At 38.0% G+C, this 17,659-nt stretch overlaps 2 protein-coding genes across 7 annotated transcripts in view; both read right to left on the reverse strand.

The window, feature by feature from the left end:
* Window positions 1-17,659, reverse strand: part of UBR5 (ubiquitin protein ligase E3 component n-recognin 5) — a 139,778-nt gene that overhangs the window by 69,490 nt on the left and 52,629 nt on the right. For 4 of the 6 annotated variants that reach the window (XM_059394958.1, XM_059394953.1, XM_059394955.1 and 1 more), the window contains exons 6-9: window positions 12,915-13,104; window positions 12,557-12,716; window positions 11,807-11,956; window positions 9,733-9,944 (exon numbers count right to left, since the gene is read on the reverse strand). In XM_059394958.1, coding sequence (XP_059250941.1) covers window positions 9,733-9,944; window positions 11,807-11,956; window positions 12,557-12,716; window positions 12,915-13,104 — 712 coding nt within the window. The remainder of the gene's footprint in view (window positions 1-9,732; window positions 9,945-11,806; window positions 11,957-12,556; window positions 12,717-12,914; window positions 13,105-17,659) is intronic. The other 2 variants (XM_059394957.1, XM_059394956.1) reach the window with 1 other exon arrangement.
* Window positions 8,063-8,946, reverse strand: LOC132013220 (H/ACA ribonucleoprotein complex subunit 1-like). The gene has a single exon (XM_059392934.1). It carries the CDS (start codon window positions 8,944-8,946, stop codon window positions 8,305-8,307), a length of 642 nt encoding a protein of 213 aa, XP_059248917.1. The 3' UTR covers window positions 8,063-8,304.

Raw genomic sequence — 17,659 nt, forward strand, 5'->3', positions numbered from 1 at the left:
GCTGAACCAATGTTGTCATTCTGCTTTTCTGTCAAATTCCAATCTTATCTGGTCAGATGGGCAAAGTGCTCAGCTGAAGCCTATGAAGTCAGCCACAATTTATAATGTAACTACAGATTATGCCCCAGCGGTGTACTGAAAGAACATGCATTTTAATCTTCTATTTTAACAACATCAGCCCTATTTTCAAGTCATTCCACAGACGGATGGGAGATCAAATATGAAGTTCTACAAGTTAGCAATTCCTCTCCTCCCTTCGCCACAGGGGTCTGAAAAGCGTCATCAACTCTCTCCAAGGCCGCTTGCTGAATCAAATCCTAACATCTCTGCCTCACTTCCTTAGCCTTCTTTGCTTAAAGGATAACAGAATCTGATCCTGTGAGCCCCTAACCGGGATCCAACACATATCAAACATGTGACTTTGGGTAGGTTTTATAATTTCCCTGAACCCTCTTTCTTTACCTCTAAGGGGGAGAGGATAAAAAACCAAAGACCGCTAACATCCATAAGGTACAAAAGCACAGAGCGCAGCACGAGTAAGTGCTCAAATTCAACTGTGGTTCCACAGCCCCCAACTTTACCTCCTACTCACCCAGAAAAGCACAAGCTTGCTGAATATGCCTGTTCTTCTTGAGTTGTTTAACAAAAAACACCATTCTCCTCTCCTCCCCACCTTCATCTCAGAAAAGCAGCATCCTTCTTTCGTATCTAAAGGTAACCTGCACACATGGGCTGTAAGTCTCTCCCGTAACCCCAATAACCATTCAAACTAATCTTTCTTCCAGTCCTACTCATGGTAAAGTGAATTGCTTGGCATATGCTTCACTTTACCAGCTTTCACTCAGAGCTAGAACCCTACCGTATGAGCCTCACGAGTTTAATTAACCCATCTTCTCTTTAAACTCTTCCAACCATTTGACCCTGTTCATCTGTTCTGGAACCTCTCCTGTCCCTTATTCACCCTTAGTGGTCTTCTTCCCATTTTCATGGCTACTGTCTCCATCTCCCTCCTACCATCATGCACTCCCTGCCCGAGATTCTATTCTTGCCCCTTTATACAAATTATGCTCCGCTCTCAGCCTAATGGACAGCAGCCACTGGGGCGCCAAATCTCTCATCACCACACTAATCCCGCAGGAGTTATCTACCTGGATGTCTGAAAGCACCCGAACGTCTATAAAATGAATGTATCAGATCCTTCAAAGCTGCACACCCCTTGCAGGCCCTCTCCATGAATGACATCCATCACCCACCCTGTAACAGGAGAGAGACATGAAAACTTGGGCACTATGTCACCTCCTCCTCTTCTCTCTCAACAACACAGTGACGAGAGAACCAGAGCTGTCTTTGCCTCGGATTCCTCAGATTCTTCCCTTCCTTGGTCCCTGCTGCCACTGCTTTGCTTGAAATGCTCACAATTCCTTTCCACAGTTCTACCAGTCGCCAAAGAGACTCCTGATTTGTGTCCTATTCCTATCCTTCTCCCACAGTGCCAACAGTGCTCACCTCGTAAAAAATAAATAAATAAACAGAAACCCACAATTTTCATCATCTCACTTCTCTAAGAACTCTATCTGCTTCCTAGTGACTCCGGAACATCTTAACCCTGTGGCGGGTTGCCTAGGGCACTCGCAGTCCTGCTCCATCTTGCTCTTCTCCTACTCCCTACTACATGCAGCAAGTCTGAATTTCTCATTGTTCCACAAATACACCATGCCCTTTCATGACTTGGGCCCCATGCCTGATATGTTTGGAATGCCTCTTCATCTTGGTCAGTGGCTACTTAACCTTAAAAATGCTGCTCAGATATCATCTCCTCTGTGAAGTCTCTGCCAAATCCCTCAGGTGGTATTAGTCATTCGCCACCATGAACCCCAAGCACTGTGCGCATGCCATCAGTCTACCACTGATCACACACCGTGAACATGGGATACTGCATGCGAATGTCTGTCTTCCCCCACTGAATCCCCTGTGAGAGGGTCTGCATTGTAGTCACCCCTGCACTCCCAAAGGTCAGCTTGGTGCATGGCACACAGCAGGAGCACCCGGATAACTGAATGAACAAATGAATTTTAACTCCAACTTCTCCAAGTTAAAAGGCCTTGCCAGAGCAGTAGAATCCTAAACAAATCATCCTTACAGCAAGAGTATGGTGCACAAGGGCCCTCAGAAGTGACTTATCTATATCCTCCCAAGATAGGCCAGCGTTCCCCAGGTTAAGTCCTGAATGAGCTAACTGAACTCCAAAGACCCTGAAAATCCATTATAGACAATGTGGGAAATTTTTGTGTCCAACCATAGGAGGATGATGGAATAATCTGCCCTTATTTAGATTCATTATGTAAAGAAATTTTTAAAAAATCAAGCACAACACAAAAGAACAGTATTTTAGCTCACTCATTTCATAATGCCATAGAAAACATTGTTTTTATTATTTTAATGAAGTAATAATGGCTGCCTCTGAGCAAGTTGGGGCCTGCTTCTACCCAACAGGAAAAAGTAGATATGCATGTTTCCTTAAAGATTAGTAGTTTGTAGCCCTCTTTTTTTAAAAAACAAAAATCAAGTCACTAGTGGTTGAAGTACTCAATAAATTTCCAATTGTCTAAAGGACACTAAGTAACTGAACTGAGGTAATCAGTCAAACTAGAAATCCCTCCCCAAAAGGAGATAGAAACTGTCAAATATAAGACAGGAATTACCTACAGGTCAAAACTTGCAAAGCACATAGTCCAGCAACATGAACACCGCTGACCACATCTACATTTTGTGACATCAATTTTGAAAAAGTTGGTCTTTCTATTCCTAAGCCTCTCCCAGAAAACCTGGATTTTACCTTCTTCTTTTTCTTTTAACTTGCCTACTACCAGCCAACACTAGTTTTCCCAGTAAGTACCAGCACCAACAGGAACGTACCATGTATTATGCTTGAAGTGGATGGAATTACAACTAAAGGTCACTCCATGGAATCTGGTCAACTGTATTTCCTCACACTTCATTTTTCCTTCCCTAGTCTCCTTATGCCTGCCTTCTAATTCCCTCTTTTTGACCCTTTCTGCTTCTGCTCTTATTTCATTATTAAATTGCATCTGTGACACATTAGCTAATTCTTAATAGGTACTACTACCTGGATGCTTCCAAGTGTCAATAAAACAACAACAACAACAAAGACCTCTCCCCTCTCAACCTGCCCTTCTGGCACCAGGCAGGTAAAGCAGTACAATCAACAAGTCTGATCCACCGGCTGCTCTAGCAGCTAAAGCAAGGAGCCAAGCGTCCTGAGGCTATCTGCTCATACCACCACTCACAGAAACAGAGACTCACACGCAACTCTATAGCTCAGAAGACCGGTGCGAATCTAATTGCCATCCTTCACTCAGACCATATGAAAACGAGTCCACAACGGTCAGGAACGGGGCTGCAAATTAAGAGCACCGGCCTGCCCCACCCAGTGTTTCCTTCGTCTCCCACCACAGGACTCTCACCACACGCTTCTCTCACAATTTGCTGAAAATAAAGGATCTGTGCGTGCTTTCAACTGAAAGCGTCTGTCTGTTAATGGGGCAAAAAGCGAAGTTTTTATTTTTATGTTCAGCTTCAGCAGATTTACTCAGCACGGATTTCTGTGTAACTTTACTCCTTCCTCTCCCTCCCACGTCTCTTCACTCTAATCTGGGGATTCTCTTGGTTAAGTCTTTCGTGACTGGAGCACATCTTTTTTTCCCTTATAAGTCACCTCAGATTCTTGTTGGAAGTAGGCTGGCATAAATATATATATAGTTACATTTTGCACGTAGACATTCAGCAACATAAAACTAAATTTCTAGTCTGAGAAAAGTACATTTCAAAACGGCTGAAAAGTGACATGAAGCCATGTGAGATAACCACCTAGTGGCAAGACTGCATCTTCTTACCAACGTAACTGAATTATCACAGCTACTTCCAGAAATACAAAGTATGAAAAGCAAACAGCAAGAGGGAGAGAAATGGGGGACAGCAGAGTGTTGGGAAGGGAGGGAGGAATGATGGATGAAGAGACAGGGAAGCCTAATTAAGAATGTTGACATTCTTGAGTAAAATGACTCAAAAACTAGTATAAACTTAGCTACTTCAACTGTGACCTAGATCTTGGACTTAAAGGCCTTCCCTCCATTTCTCCCTTAGGTAGATTATGGACTAGACTACCCATTAATTTCCTAGTATGCTATATTACTACCGTAATGAAATGTTTTCTTTTTTTTTTTTTTTAAAGCGCAAGCACAGGCAGACAGAGTGGCAGGCTAGAGGCAGAGGGAGAAGCAGGCTCCCTGCCAAGCAAGGAGCCCGATGTGGGACTCGATCCCAGGACGCTGGGATCATGACCTGAGCCGCAGGCAGCCGCTTAACCAACTGAGCCCCCCCGGCGTCCCTTTTTTTTTTTTTTTTTTTTTTTTTTTTTTTTTTTGAAATGTTTTCATCTCTTGCATTTTATAGTCCAGTGAGACCAAGGACACGGTCTGTATCTCTTTCAGCTTCTGCCCAACTCTGTACCAGCAGAGAATCTGGCACACAATATACAACTGCCACATGGTCCCACTTGGAATACCCACTGGGCTCCTACCTTTCTATGACCTACAGAAACTACCTGTTCAGTCTGTAGAATAGGACCCTGCTTCTCCTTCCTCTTTACACTTTACATATACTGAGTCACTTACCTCTTCTAACAATCTCACAATGTAAAAACCATTACTATCCCAATCTTACAGATGAGAAACAAAGGCCCAGGGAGGTTAAAGGGCTTGACCAGGGCTACACAGCTAGTAATTGGCAAGGCCTGGATATGAACACTCCAGGAGTCTGGCTCTAGAGTCCACACTCTTAGCAACTGCTCTGGCCTCCTGTGGTTCCCCAGAGCCTCTTGTACCTAATTCTACAATTGTACTTACTCCAGAGCATTAACATCATTGTTCTGCTTTCTACAAAACTCTTACCCTAACACCTAAGCAAAACGCCTAACAGGAAATACGCATTGAATCAAGGTTATTAAATTAACACTGATTGAATGACCCTCACCTCTGTCTTCATGGAGCTTTCAACATCATATTTTTTAAGATGCTGAAAAATGAGTATGGGAAAAAACTTTTATGCCTATTTTTGTTTAAAAAAACAATTTTTTTTAAAAGATTTTATTTCTTTATTTGACAGACCGAGATCGCAAGTGGGCAGAGAGGCAGGCAGAGAGGGGGGAAGCAGGCTTCCCGTTGAGCGAAAAGCCCGATGCAGGGCTCGATCCCAGGACCCTGGGATCATTTTACTTTTCGATACCCTGCTTCCAGTCTCCACGGATCTGTTCTCTGTATCTATGAGGCTTGTGTTTTGTTTTGATTTGATGTTTCTAGATATAAGAGTGACCATACAGTATGTCTTTCTCTGAATTATTTCACATAGCGTAATGCCCTGGAGGTACCATCTATGTTGTCATAAACGGCAAGACTTCCTTCTTTTTTATGGAGAAATAATATTCAAGTATATGTGTGAGTATATATATGTATATACTTCTTGACCCACAACCCAATGATGGCTACTTAAGGTTATTTCCATATATCTTGGCTATTCTACATAATGTTGCAATGAACACAAAGGTACGTGTATCTTTTAGGGTGTTTTCATTTTCTTTGTATAAACATCCAGAAGTGGAACTGCTGGATAATATGGTAGTACTATTTTTAATTTTTTGAGGACCCCCCTACTGTTTTCCATAGTGTCTGCACCAATTTACAGTCCCACCACCAGTCATAAGCATTCCCAAGTATGTTCTTACATATACTAGCTTTGACATTTAGCTCAAAGAATAACTTGTGGAAATATTTAAATCTAAGGTTACCTAAAATATTTTCAGTTCAAGATTATACTGTAAAAGGTTTTAAAAAAATGAAAAGAGAGCACTCACTCCACTATTAAAGGAACTAATTTATTAGCCTACAAAATGGTGAGGATTTTGGAAGAAGGTGCTGTTTCTCTACAGAGGTGTTAGGAAAGTCAGTACTAATCCACATAAAATTTACCAATGGAATTTCTCATGAACCCTTATAAAACACAGAGTGAAAATACTATGCTTACTACCCAAACTTACAATTTAAAAATACTGGATTAGGTCATTTCTGAAATTAATTGGGAGGCATTCTTTCACCCCTCTCTCCCCTCAAAAAAGAAAAAAGAGAAAGACACTACTTTTAAGTAGTGTGTGCTGACAACGCTTTATCTCCCTGCACTCTCCACCTGACCCTAGATCACCTATCAAGCTGTCCCCCAAAACCCTTGTACTTCTAAGGGATCACCACCTCCAATTCAGGCAGACCAATACGGTCCCACGTATTACCTATTTCTGCATGTAGTATTGATCTTATGCCCCTTCAAGATAGTTCCACATGTTGTCTGAAAGTCAGCTGTAGGCCAGGTCTTTTTCCCTTTAATAGCTCTCTGCATTCTCTGAGGGTAGCAATAGCCCTCATATCACTGATTGGTACTTGCTGATAACTGTGACAATGCTTGAAAGTTTGATATATAATAAACTTAAAAGTTTGATATATAATAGCTTAACTTAAAAGTTAAGCTATTTTCTTTCCCTAAACTGTTATTTTTGATGTCTAAATTCCAATCATAAGCTAATAAAAAGTGGATCTTTTCCAGTGACATTTTTTCTTATTTAAATTCAATTAATGAACATGTAACACATTATTAGTTTCAGAGGTAGAGTTCGGTGATTCATCAATCTTATAAAATACCCAGTGCTCATAACATCACATGCCCTCTTTAATGTCCATCACCAGTTACTCCATCGTCCCACCCCTCTCCCCTCCAGCAACCCTCACCTGTTTCCTACGATGAAGAGTCTCTTATGATTTGTCTCCGTCTCTGGTTTCATCTTGTTTTATTTTTCCCTCTCACCCCCCATGATCCTCTGTTTCAGTGACAATATTTTAAATAAGGTATTTTATAGAAAAAACGCTATAGGTAGGATATACTTTGTTTGACACACTCCTATTCCTCCTTCATTCAATAGCTAAACATGAAGGAAATAACACACTAGTGTGTTTCATGATGTACTTATTAACTGTCTCTGAAAATAAGCTGTACTTTTTAAAAACATGCCCATCGGTAAAGACCAACAAAGACTGGCTAAATCTATGAGAGCATACACTGGCCAGGAAAGCAGCTTATTAAACTTGCACTGTTCAAAATACTTTCATTCATCAAAAATAATACATGATAAAGAAGCCCAGACTAATATATATGTGATGGCATTATTAAAACAAAATTCTTGAGTCCTCTATTACTTCCTGCCAACACAGAGGAGAGCCAACCTAATATGATCCAGGCAAGAGAAATAGGAAACATAAAACAATGTACGGAAAAAAGAGGCGGGGGGGGAGGCAGGGGGTTGGGGAGGGACGCGAGGGGAGAGGCCTAGGTTTAAATCACCTTCTACCATATGGAATGAAAGCTGAACTTAGGACATGTCTAGTTTTATGGAAATAAGAGAATGCCAATTCAGGGAAAGTTTGTCAGCTGCCAAAGAAAACAGAATAACCTTTTGCTTACAAAGAGACTGGTTAAAATTCATGTTCCTTCTTGCATTCAAGCTTTCCACATGAGCTGAATACAGAGGAAAATAAATGAACTACATCAAGATTCACAATTACTATAAAAGATAAACAAATTCAGAAAGCTAAACAATATTTTCCTTTAATACTCCGAATTCAAATTCAACTTCAAAGAAAGAAAAGAAATCCCTATCAGAATCTCTGTATCTGCTAGAAATTAACCTTAAAGTTCTTACGTTCTTTTACTTTACTTCTACTTAAGAAAATTTCCTACCCACTGGCTCTGGAAATAAGAAAAAGGCGCATGAAAAAAGAGACAGAAAACATGGCTTCCTACAGGAGCCATTACCAAGCACCTCCGACATGAAACCTCCATGGCATTAACAGGATATAGATACTGTCTGCTTCAGACACGGCAGTAATGAATTTTTTTTTTTTTAAAGAAATAAAACATTTTATTTTAAAAATTCCAAGTATGCTTCAAATGGAAACTGCCCATTTATTAAGCACCCACAGAGTTCCAAACATTGTACAAAACATTAAAACGTTTGTTCATACTCTTAGAGCAAAATCACCTATTCTGTTGCACTCATTTTTGCATGGCATTGACATTTTAATTCCACTGTCAGAAAACGATCAGTTCTTCAAGATTTGCTCAAGAAACAAGTTTCTGATCCATAGAAGTAGTTCATGTAGAAAGTTTCTCTGCCAACTGTTATACTTAATGTCCTCTCCCTCTGAAACCACCACCCCCCCTTCCTCCTCTGAAGCCTCCACCTCCTCTTCCACCTCTGAAACCACCACCTCTGCCACCTCTGCCACCTCCGCCTCTTCCTCCTCCTCGACCTCCCCTGCCACCACCTCTTGGAGGGCCCTTCTCACCTGGAGGTCGAGGTAAAAACCTCTGCAGTGGCAGCAGTTTATATGGGTCTATATAAAACTTCTGCAGTTTTTTAAAGGAAGATGCCTTCATATTTTCTGACAATTTAATAGAAAAATAAAAATCTCTAAGTTGTCCAAATATTTCATCCACTTTACCAATCTGTTCTTTGTTCTCTAAATAAACTGGAGCATTGAAATAAGGCACCTTATTTTCATCTGTAGTACATTTACAAACTATGTCATCTTCACAGGGATGCAGGAACTCTCCTAATAAAACTACATGTTCCGGAGGTCCTTGGTCCTGGCCTTTGTTAAAGCCTCCGCGGCCACCTCCTCGTCCAAATCCTCCTCGGCCGCCACCGCCGCCTCTGAAATTCCGGCCTCCGCCTCGGAAATGGTTGTTGCTGCCGCCGCGATTGAAACCGCCACCTCGATTAAAGCCCCCCCCCCCCCCCCCCCGACCTCCTCCTAGAAAAGACATGCTTACTTTACCTCCTCCCAGAGCAGGCAGGAAGGTCTTCACAATGCATTCCCTTCCTCCCCCCAACCCTCCCTCAGCTGGGTTCCGGGTCCAGCCATTTTCGGACCCTTCTGCTCCCTCGAATTTTTAAAGATTCAAATCAACTTAACAAATCCTGGATGCTTTCTAGAAGCCAATCATCGTATTTCTCCTCAGGATGCAGACCAGAACTAGTCCCCTAGTCCATTCCTGTTCAGACAGCTTTGTCTCCCACGGCATTTAGAGCAAAGGGTCTGTTGGAATTCATTGCCATGAAACAGGACAGCTAACTAATCAAAGAAATACAGATCCCTAATCTTGCCCTGACATACATCCTTTTATCAATGACCATGAACTTGCCCCATAGTAACTGGGGGTTCACTGACTTTACAAAACAAATTTCTACAAAGGGCCATCAATTATTGGCAAAATTATCACCAGAAAACAAGTCCTGAAACAGAATGCTGATATGTTATCTGGAACTCCAAGTCCAATTTCTCGGATTTACTTCATCAAGCAGGAAAAACAAAAAATAAAACAAAAAACCTAAATAATAGCACCACCAAGCATATCTCACTATGACTCATACAATGCCAAATAAAGATGTTACATGTCTATTTTAAAACAAAACAAAAATACCATTTTTACGTCTGTGTGTGTTTAAATAATGGTAATACAAAAATCTGAAGTAAAACAGAAACCTTTTTGAGGGGGTGGGGCTTGCCAGGAATCCATTTAAATGGAAAGGGTGGGAATTTTTCCAAATACCTTGTCAGGCCACCACTGCAAATCTTCTCCTAGAGATACTGGACTTTGAACCGGTGTGTTCTTCTTATCCAGGTTGGGCTCTCCTTCTTTACTGGTGGAGCCCCTTTCATTATCAAATGAGGCTCCATCAAGCCACCTTCGTTCACGTAAACGTAAAACGGATTCACGTTCACGCAACAGCTCAGAGTCTCTCTCTAAGGGAAGAAGGAGAACTGGTATGCAATTGGGTCACACCAGTGGGATAAAAGTAAGCCACTCTCTAGTAAAGACCCTTCAGGATGCAACTAACAGCAGTTTATCTACTCACAAAAATTTAATGTAAATGTATATATCTAGTAAGCCTGACATGCAACATTCAAAACATTAACTCTTTCAAGTGAAGCTATGAAGATTATAAACTAGTATTTTTAAGCACTATATGTAGAAGCAGACTTTTCTGAATTCCAACTACATGTTTTTAGAGCAGAATTACTTTATTTTAAACTGGATTTTTAAAATGGAGTTCAAAATTTTTGGCTTCCATTAAAAATGCTTACCATAACTTTATTAGAAAATATGCATAAATTAGAATTTCAACATGTTAGTTACATATGTAAGCCAAAAAAAGAGTATTTGTTAAGAGTGTCTTCAGTTATCAGAAAACAAAAAACAAAAATAGAAACAAAACCCTACACATACAGGGGAAAAATGTGAAAAGGCTAAAATACAAATCCATTAACGTTAACTATAAAAATTTTTATAATTCAAGCCCTTGTTTAATTTTAGAAGCAGATCTTCATGACCAGTCTCATATACACATTTCTGAGAACCAGACAAGCTTCTTTTTTTCTTTTAATAATCTTTACATTAAGATTTCCTTACAAAGATTGCTTCCCCTGCAATTAGCCTACAAACTCTCTGAAACCAGCTTTGTTTTCGGTTTGTTTTGGTTTTGTTCTTTTTGTTTGCTCATACATTATTTATTTTAAGTGGGTAATCAAAATATATTTTCCAGGACTTGGATAAGGACTAGAAACAGTATTATTAAATTGAACCATATGAAATTGCCATCCGTACAGGTCAAATATGGTCAAATACCAGCAATTTCATATGGTTCGGATAAAAAATAATGCCTACACAGAATGACCTACAGAAAAGCAAAAGGGAGAAGAAATTTAAAGGAGTTATTTGAGCTCAGTATTGAATATTTGAAAATGCAATACTTGATATATTTAAGGCAATCAAGTGTGGGTTTATTTAAAAATATTTAAAGCTATTACATTATAAGTTCAATATATTAAAAGATCATCAGAGATTTGTTATTTTTTAAACTTTGCTTTTAAGTACTAGATATTTGCAGCAAGGTCTTAATATAACATGGCATCTTTTCCAGTTTACTAATGATCAGTAAGTAATATATAACCACTTCTTGTATGTTATTTCAATCAAGCAGTTTTATATTCTGGCAAGTAAAAATTCTGACTTAATAAGGTTAAAATACAAGCTAAATCTATACCAACAGACAAACAGAAAGTCTTAGATTTGTATGATTTCAAAATCTTCTAACCTCTACTACGTACTATACCTTTGAAGGATTTCAAACTTTTGAAAATATTGTTTTAATAAGATAATCATTTTCACATATTTATTACTGACCAATCCCATTCTATTAAATTTTTTCATATTTCACTCTTCCAGCTAACCAAGATTTAAAATGAACAGAATAATCACTGTATTTTAATCAAATAAACTAAAGAGACTTGTTTTCTGAATGCTGCATGTCACTGTAAAGTAGAAGTCTGCTTTTAGTTCAGAATCCATATGCCTAATTAAAAATATAGGTAGGTAAGTCATAACCCTTGATAAGTATTCCACAATGTTGTTAAGATCATCTCTAAAGTAAAATACTATTTGTGGCTCTTCAAAATCAAAAATAACTAAATAACAAAAATAATACCAAAGCACTCAAAACACTAATAAGTAGTAATTTATTATTATATAATTACTATAATATTAGAGGTTCAAACACAGTGAATTCTATCACTATCTCTCTGTACAGCCAGCCAATGATCACAAAGAAATAATGCAAAATTACCTCGAGATGAGCCTAGCCTGGAAAGTGATGAACGACGAAAAGAAGGGTAACCAAAATAGCTAATGTCCTCAGAAAACATGGCATCGGCATCAATAATGACACTTGGGTGGGCAGAATGAATGTCAGCATCAAGAAGAGACATAAGATCCTCTATAAACAGAAACAAATATAAATAAAGCAGATACGGAAATTATCTGTAGACCACTGAAAGGTCTCTGAAAATTAAATAAGATAAAAATGAGATGCAAACTATTAATATACCCTGAGGAAAAAAGGTAATAACTACCTAGGAAATAAAGTTAACGTTATAGACAAAGATTTTAAAGAGCATGAAATGCATGATTGCATTGCCACTTGGGCTAACTACTAAGTAATCATAAGAAAAAAAAACTATTTAATATATTTGTAACAGCACAAAGATAATGAATGCAGTTAAAATCTAAATAGAGTTTTTACATATTCAGTAATAAGGACATCAAAAAACAACATTTCAGAGTCATCTGTCAGCCAGTGATAAAGACAGACACATACATCCACATCTCTACTGGAACCAAACACAAGTCTACTGAGCAAAAACATTTCTCATTTTCCCTTAAAAGTATTTTATGATCAAATTAAACACTCCAATGAGAAATATCTACCATTTTGGGAAAAACCATCAGAAAATCCACTGTACTTTAAAATTCCATTCCCTAGTCAAAAAAGCCTCTTCCTTCAGAGAAGAGAAAACTACAATGGTGATCCACCAACCTCCAGGCAAATAAGATTCACTGGCTGTATCATCCCCATCATCTCCATCTTCATCATCCCGGCTAAGTAAATTATTTACAGCAAGGTTTACATCAAGATTTGTTCGTTGAAGTTCCCGAATAATGACACTTCTGGATTTGCCTTGTAAGACAACTTGGGCCTGAAATAAAAAATAAAAAAGACTGCTATGCTAATTCTCTTTTGCTTACACTTTTATCAAAATCAGCTTTCTAGGCACAATAACGGAAAAGCAGTATTTCACAACCCATGGCTGTGAGCCAGGACGACAGCCCAAGATATTCGGTTAAATCTCCTCCTATTTTGTTGCGTTATGTGAAGTGTTCTTCAAGACCTCTACCTGTGAAATCAGCTCCTCTGGAATGACGGACGCAGGAATAACCGGCTGGGGCTGACTGCCCAGAAGCCCAGATCCTCGATCCCGTCCAGTCCGAATGACCCGGGTCTGTCGGCGGGAATCTCGAGCTCCAGCTGACGACCTACCAGAGGATCCTCCTCCACTTCCACCTACTCCAGAACTCCATCGACTTCTAAATAATAAAAAATTTAGCGAATCAGCATTTTAAACAATCACTCAGAAAAGATCACCTTGTGTCTCACATTCATTTCTGTAAGTGAAGACAAGCTATTTGTCTGACATACATTTTACAGTACTTTAATAAAACAAGGTAATATAACTGAGCCTTATAATAAAACTGATTCAATTTTTTAAATGTTTACATGTAAATCCACTCTTTAGGAAGGTATATATCACACTTTTGCATCTTTCGAAATCATGTTTTGAAGCTCCACATACCAAGTATTCCTAGTCACTCCTAGAATGGGTTATAGGACATACCCTGCCTCTTCATGAAACACTCATCAGACGTTAACTATCAACAACGTGTTACACAAAAAGTGTAATTCAGAGTTTAGGACTCAAACTGCTTTGCATGGAATGTAACAATCATTTGCAAAGGTATCTATCCATTAATATTTAGCACTATTAACTACCTTGACCAAAAAGAACCTACTATTTAAAATAATTAGCAATTTTTTCTTACATATGAGAAAACTTAGAAAGGGCATCCTTTTCCATCTTCACTTTCTGCCCCCAACATAAGCATTAAGGATCTTCAAATCAACTAAGCTAGAGAACCATAAACAACTGCTTTTCTGCATTCAATCGGATCTTAAAGAAAACATTCCCCCAAACCACATTAGCCTTAGAAATTATGAGAGTGCCAGTCTCTTTTACCAAAAAAAAAAAAAAAAAAAAAAAAAAAATTGAGTATAGTTGATGTCTCTTTAAAATCAATCTAATACTTAAGAGATCATTTGATCTAGAGAAAGCTACTTTATTAACTACTCTTCACTGTACTCACCTAAGACTGAGACCTTCAACCTCCCACTGCAAACAGAATAGGTTTAAATTTGATTTTCCAAGTCTCTTTTTCCCTTAAAAACGTTTGACTATATACACCGTAACAATTCTCAAATTAATATACAACTACTCAATCTCTTATCACTTAACTGGAAAGCCCAATTTCTGTCTAAACAAAAACAAAGAAACAACAAAAAAAACAAAACTTTTTTAAAAGTTTCCACAGTAAAATGGAAAAAAAATCTCCAGAAAACCTGGCATGTGTCACCCTTATTTATTGATGGCTTTCTACCCTCGCTGATGTACTCTATTGCTTCTGTGTATCTGTAACTACAGTCTGAGAACCACCCAAGATAATTCCAGAGAAAGACAGTATTTTGCATTCTCAGGGCTAGAGTATGATCCATTATTTCATCTCAGCTGTGTACCAGATTTCATAAATGTAATGGTAATGACCATTCACAGACCAAAAGATAAACAAAGGAGCATTACAAGTATATTCCATTAACAAAAAGGAAATTAAGAAAACAATTCCATTTACAATAGCATCAGAAAGAAAAGGGGGAAAAAAAAAACCTTAAGGATAAACCTAACCAGGGAGGTGAAACTTGTATACTGAAAGCTTTCAAACATGGCTAAGAAAATTTAAAGAAGGCACAAATAAAAAGAAACAAACCTCATGTTCATGAACTGGAAGACTTAATATTGTTAAGATGTCCTTATTGCTCAAAGCAACAGATTTATTCCAATCACTATCAAAATCCCAATGGTTATTTTTTTACAAAAATAGAAAAATTCATTCTAAATTTCATGTGAAGTCTGGAGAGACTTCAGGAGCTAACAATTTTGAAAAAGAAGAGAAACAAAATTCTAGAGAACTCATACTTTGTGATTTTGAAACATTATTACAGAACTACTGGCATAAAGACAAATAAACAAATGGAACAGAATAGAGAGCCCAGAAATAAAATCTTGTGTGCACCGTCAAATGATCTTTGACAAGGGTGCCAAAACCACTCAATGGGGAAAGGGCAGTGTCTTCAACAAATGATGTTGGGAAAATTAGTTATCTCTATGCAAAAAAATAAAACTGGCCCCTTATGTTATATCACATATATCATATATCACATGCAACAAAATTCCTAGAAGAAAACATAGGGGAAGAGCTTCATGTTAGATCTGGCAGGAATCTTAAGATACGACACCAAAAGGACAAGCACTAAAAGCAAAAACAGATAAAATGAACTATACCAAACCTATAAACTTTGTGCCTCAAAGGACATGAAGAGTGAAATGGCAACCTACAAAATGGGAGAAAATATCTGCAAATCATATATCTGATAATGGGCTAATATCCAGAACATATAAAGAGCTCCTACATTTAACACAAAAAATAACTCGTTAAAAACTGGGTAAAGGATGTGAATACACATACCCACATTCACAGCAACATTATTCACAGCAGCCAAGAGGTAGAAGCAATCAAATGTCCATCAAAGGATGAATGGATAAAGACAATGTGGCAGATACATACACTGGAATATTATTCAGCCTTAAGAAAAAAATCCTGTCACAGCCTACAACATGCACGAACCTATTATGCTAATGAAAGAAGCCAGTCACAAACAGACAAAACCCGTATGATTCAAGTTATATGAGGTATCCTAGCAGTCAAATTCACAGACACAGAAAGTAGAAAGTCAGTGACCAGAGGCTAAGGAGAGGAGATCAATGGGCTAAAATGGGTATGAACTTTCAGTTTTGCGAAATGAAAAATTCTGGAGATCTGTTCCACACCAACATGAATATACTTAGTATTACTGAACTGTACACTTTAAAATGGCTAAGACGTAAATTTTGTTATATGATTTAAAAAATTAAGCCATGTGTTATCAAAACAAAGCAATATTCTAGAAAGAACATATTTTCAAGTTATATGAATTGTAATTATGCAATAGAAATAATAAAGGATCAATGAAGCATAAATAGGTTATTCAAATCAAATATGAAAGCAGCAGTTCTACTTCATGGTTTCCTATTAAGGTATCAAAGTCTCTTGATCAACTTTAGAAATTTTTTAACATTCAAAGCTAAATATATTATTTTATATATATATATTATATGAAATAATATATTATTTTAACTTGAAAACACAGAGAACCATATTCTAAAAGTCTTAACAATATATATTTAGGGTGACAATGTGCCCTGGTTTGCTTGAGATATTGCCTGTTTAAACATACTATCTGAGCCTAACTATTAATTTCACTCCAAAATGTCCTAGTTTGTGGCTTATTTCCACCAAGGAATGCATACCATTTCTCCCCCAAGAAAATAATGCTAGAAACCTGATCAGATATAGTAACAGCTTACAGGTATCATAAACTCAAATCTCCATGAGAGGCTCAGAAGCAAGTGACGTTAAGATAACAGGGAAGAGCGGAGCATATCAGCCAACCTAAAATACCCAAATTTGCTGCTGGATTCTTTCATCAAAACACCAATGGCTGCCAATTTGCACTCTCTGCTATACAAACCCTCAACAGAGGTCAGCTGAAAGACTTATGTCAAAGTATCTCTGATTTGCCCATTAACTTGACTGTTACCAAGTAGTATACCACATTTTCCCACTTATACCCACTGTGCAGAGTGTTTCTTCTATCACAATCCAAACAACCTACCAGTCTTCCTACTTCATAGCTCCTCAACATTCCTTCCCCTAATCAACTCACTATCAGAGAGAATAAGATAGTGAACCAAGCATACACTAACAGAAATTTAGCAATGGTCAAAAAATACAGTATATAATTCATCTATAATTCCATCTATAATCTTAGTGAACTATGTAATTTTTAATATTAAACTCAAAAGTACTGGGAAAACCAGTTTCTATTACCTGAACTCTGCTCATCGAATTAATCCTACAATTCTGATCCTATTACACAGTACTCAAAGTAACAGAATGATTCAAAATCAACTGAGGAAATCACACAATAGGAATTAGTCCCCAGCTTGCAAACTTAAAAGCCCATGGACCAAGTCTTGTCCATAAACCCAGATGGTTGGTTTAAAACACACAAACACACACACACACAGAACCCCACCACCACCATCATCATCATTATCATCAAGAGTAAGGGCAAATCTGAGAAACTATCACAATCAGGAGAAGCCTGAAGAGATGACTAAATGTAATGTGATATCCTGGATGGGATCCTGGGACAGGAGAAAGACAACAGGAGAAAACTAAGGAAACAGCAATAACTATTAGCCTTTGGATTATAATAATGTATCAATATACATTAACTATAAAAAATTCACCATACCAATGTTAGATATTAATAGCGGTAGAAACTGGGTGCAGAATATATGAAAACTCTCAGTACTATCTTCGTAATTTTTCTGTCAATCTGAAACTGTTTTAAAATAAAAGGTTTCTTTTAAAGAACATATACACACAGACATGCACACACACTATATATATGACTGGTGCGTGGCCCAGTGTATATACTTATTTCCGTGAAAATATTAATTAGTTCCAACATTTAAGTCAGGATATTCACTTAAAGATCCAGAATTACAGCTTTTGAGGGACCAAAAGAAGGGGTGGATTGAGGGCCACATGGCTGGTTCAGTCAGTAGAGCATGTGACCCTCGATTTCAGGGTCGTCAGTTGAAGCACCCACACTGGGCATAGAGCTTATTTAAAAAAAGGGGGGGGG

Source organism: Mustela nigripes, chromosome 3 (genome assembly GCF_022355385.1).
Source record: "Mustela nigripes isolate SB6536 chromosome 3, MUSNIG.SB6536, whole genome shotgun sequence".
In the NCBI taxonomy this organism is placed as follows: domain Eukaryota; kingdom Metazoa; phylum Chordata; class Mammalia; order Carnivora; family Mustelidae; genus Mustela; species Mustela nigripes.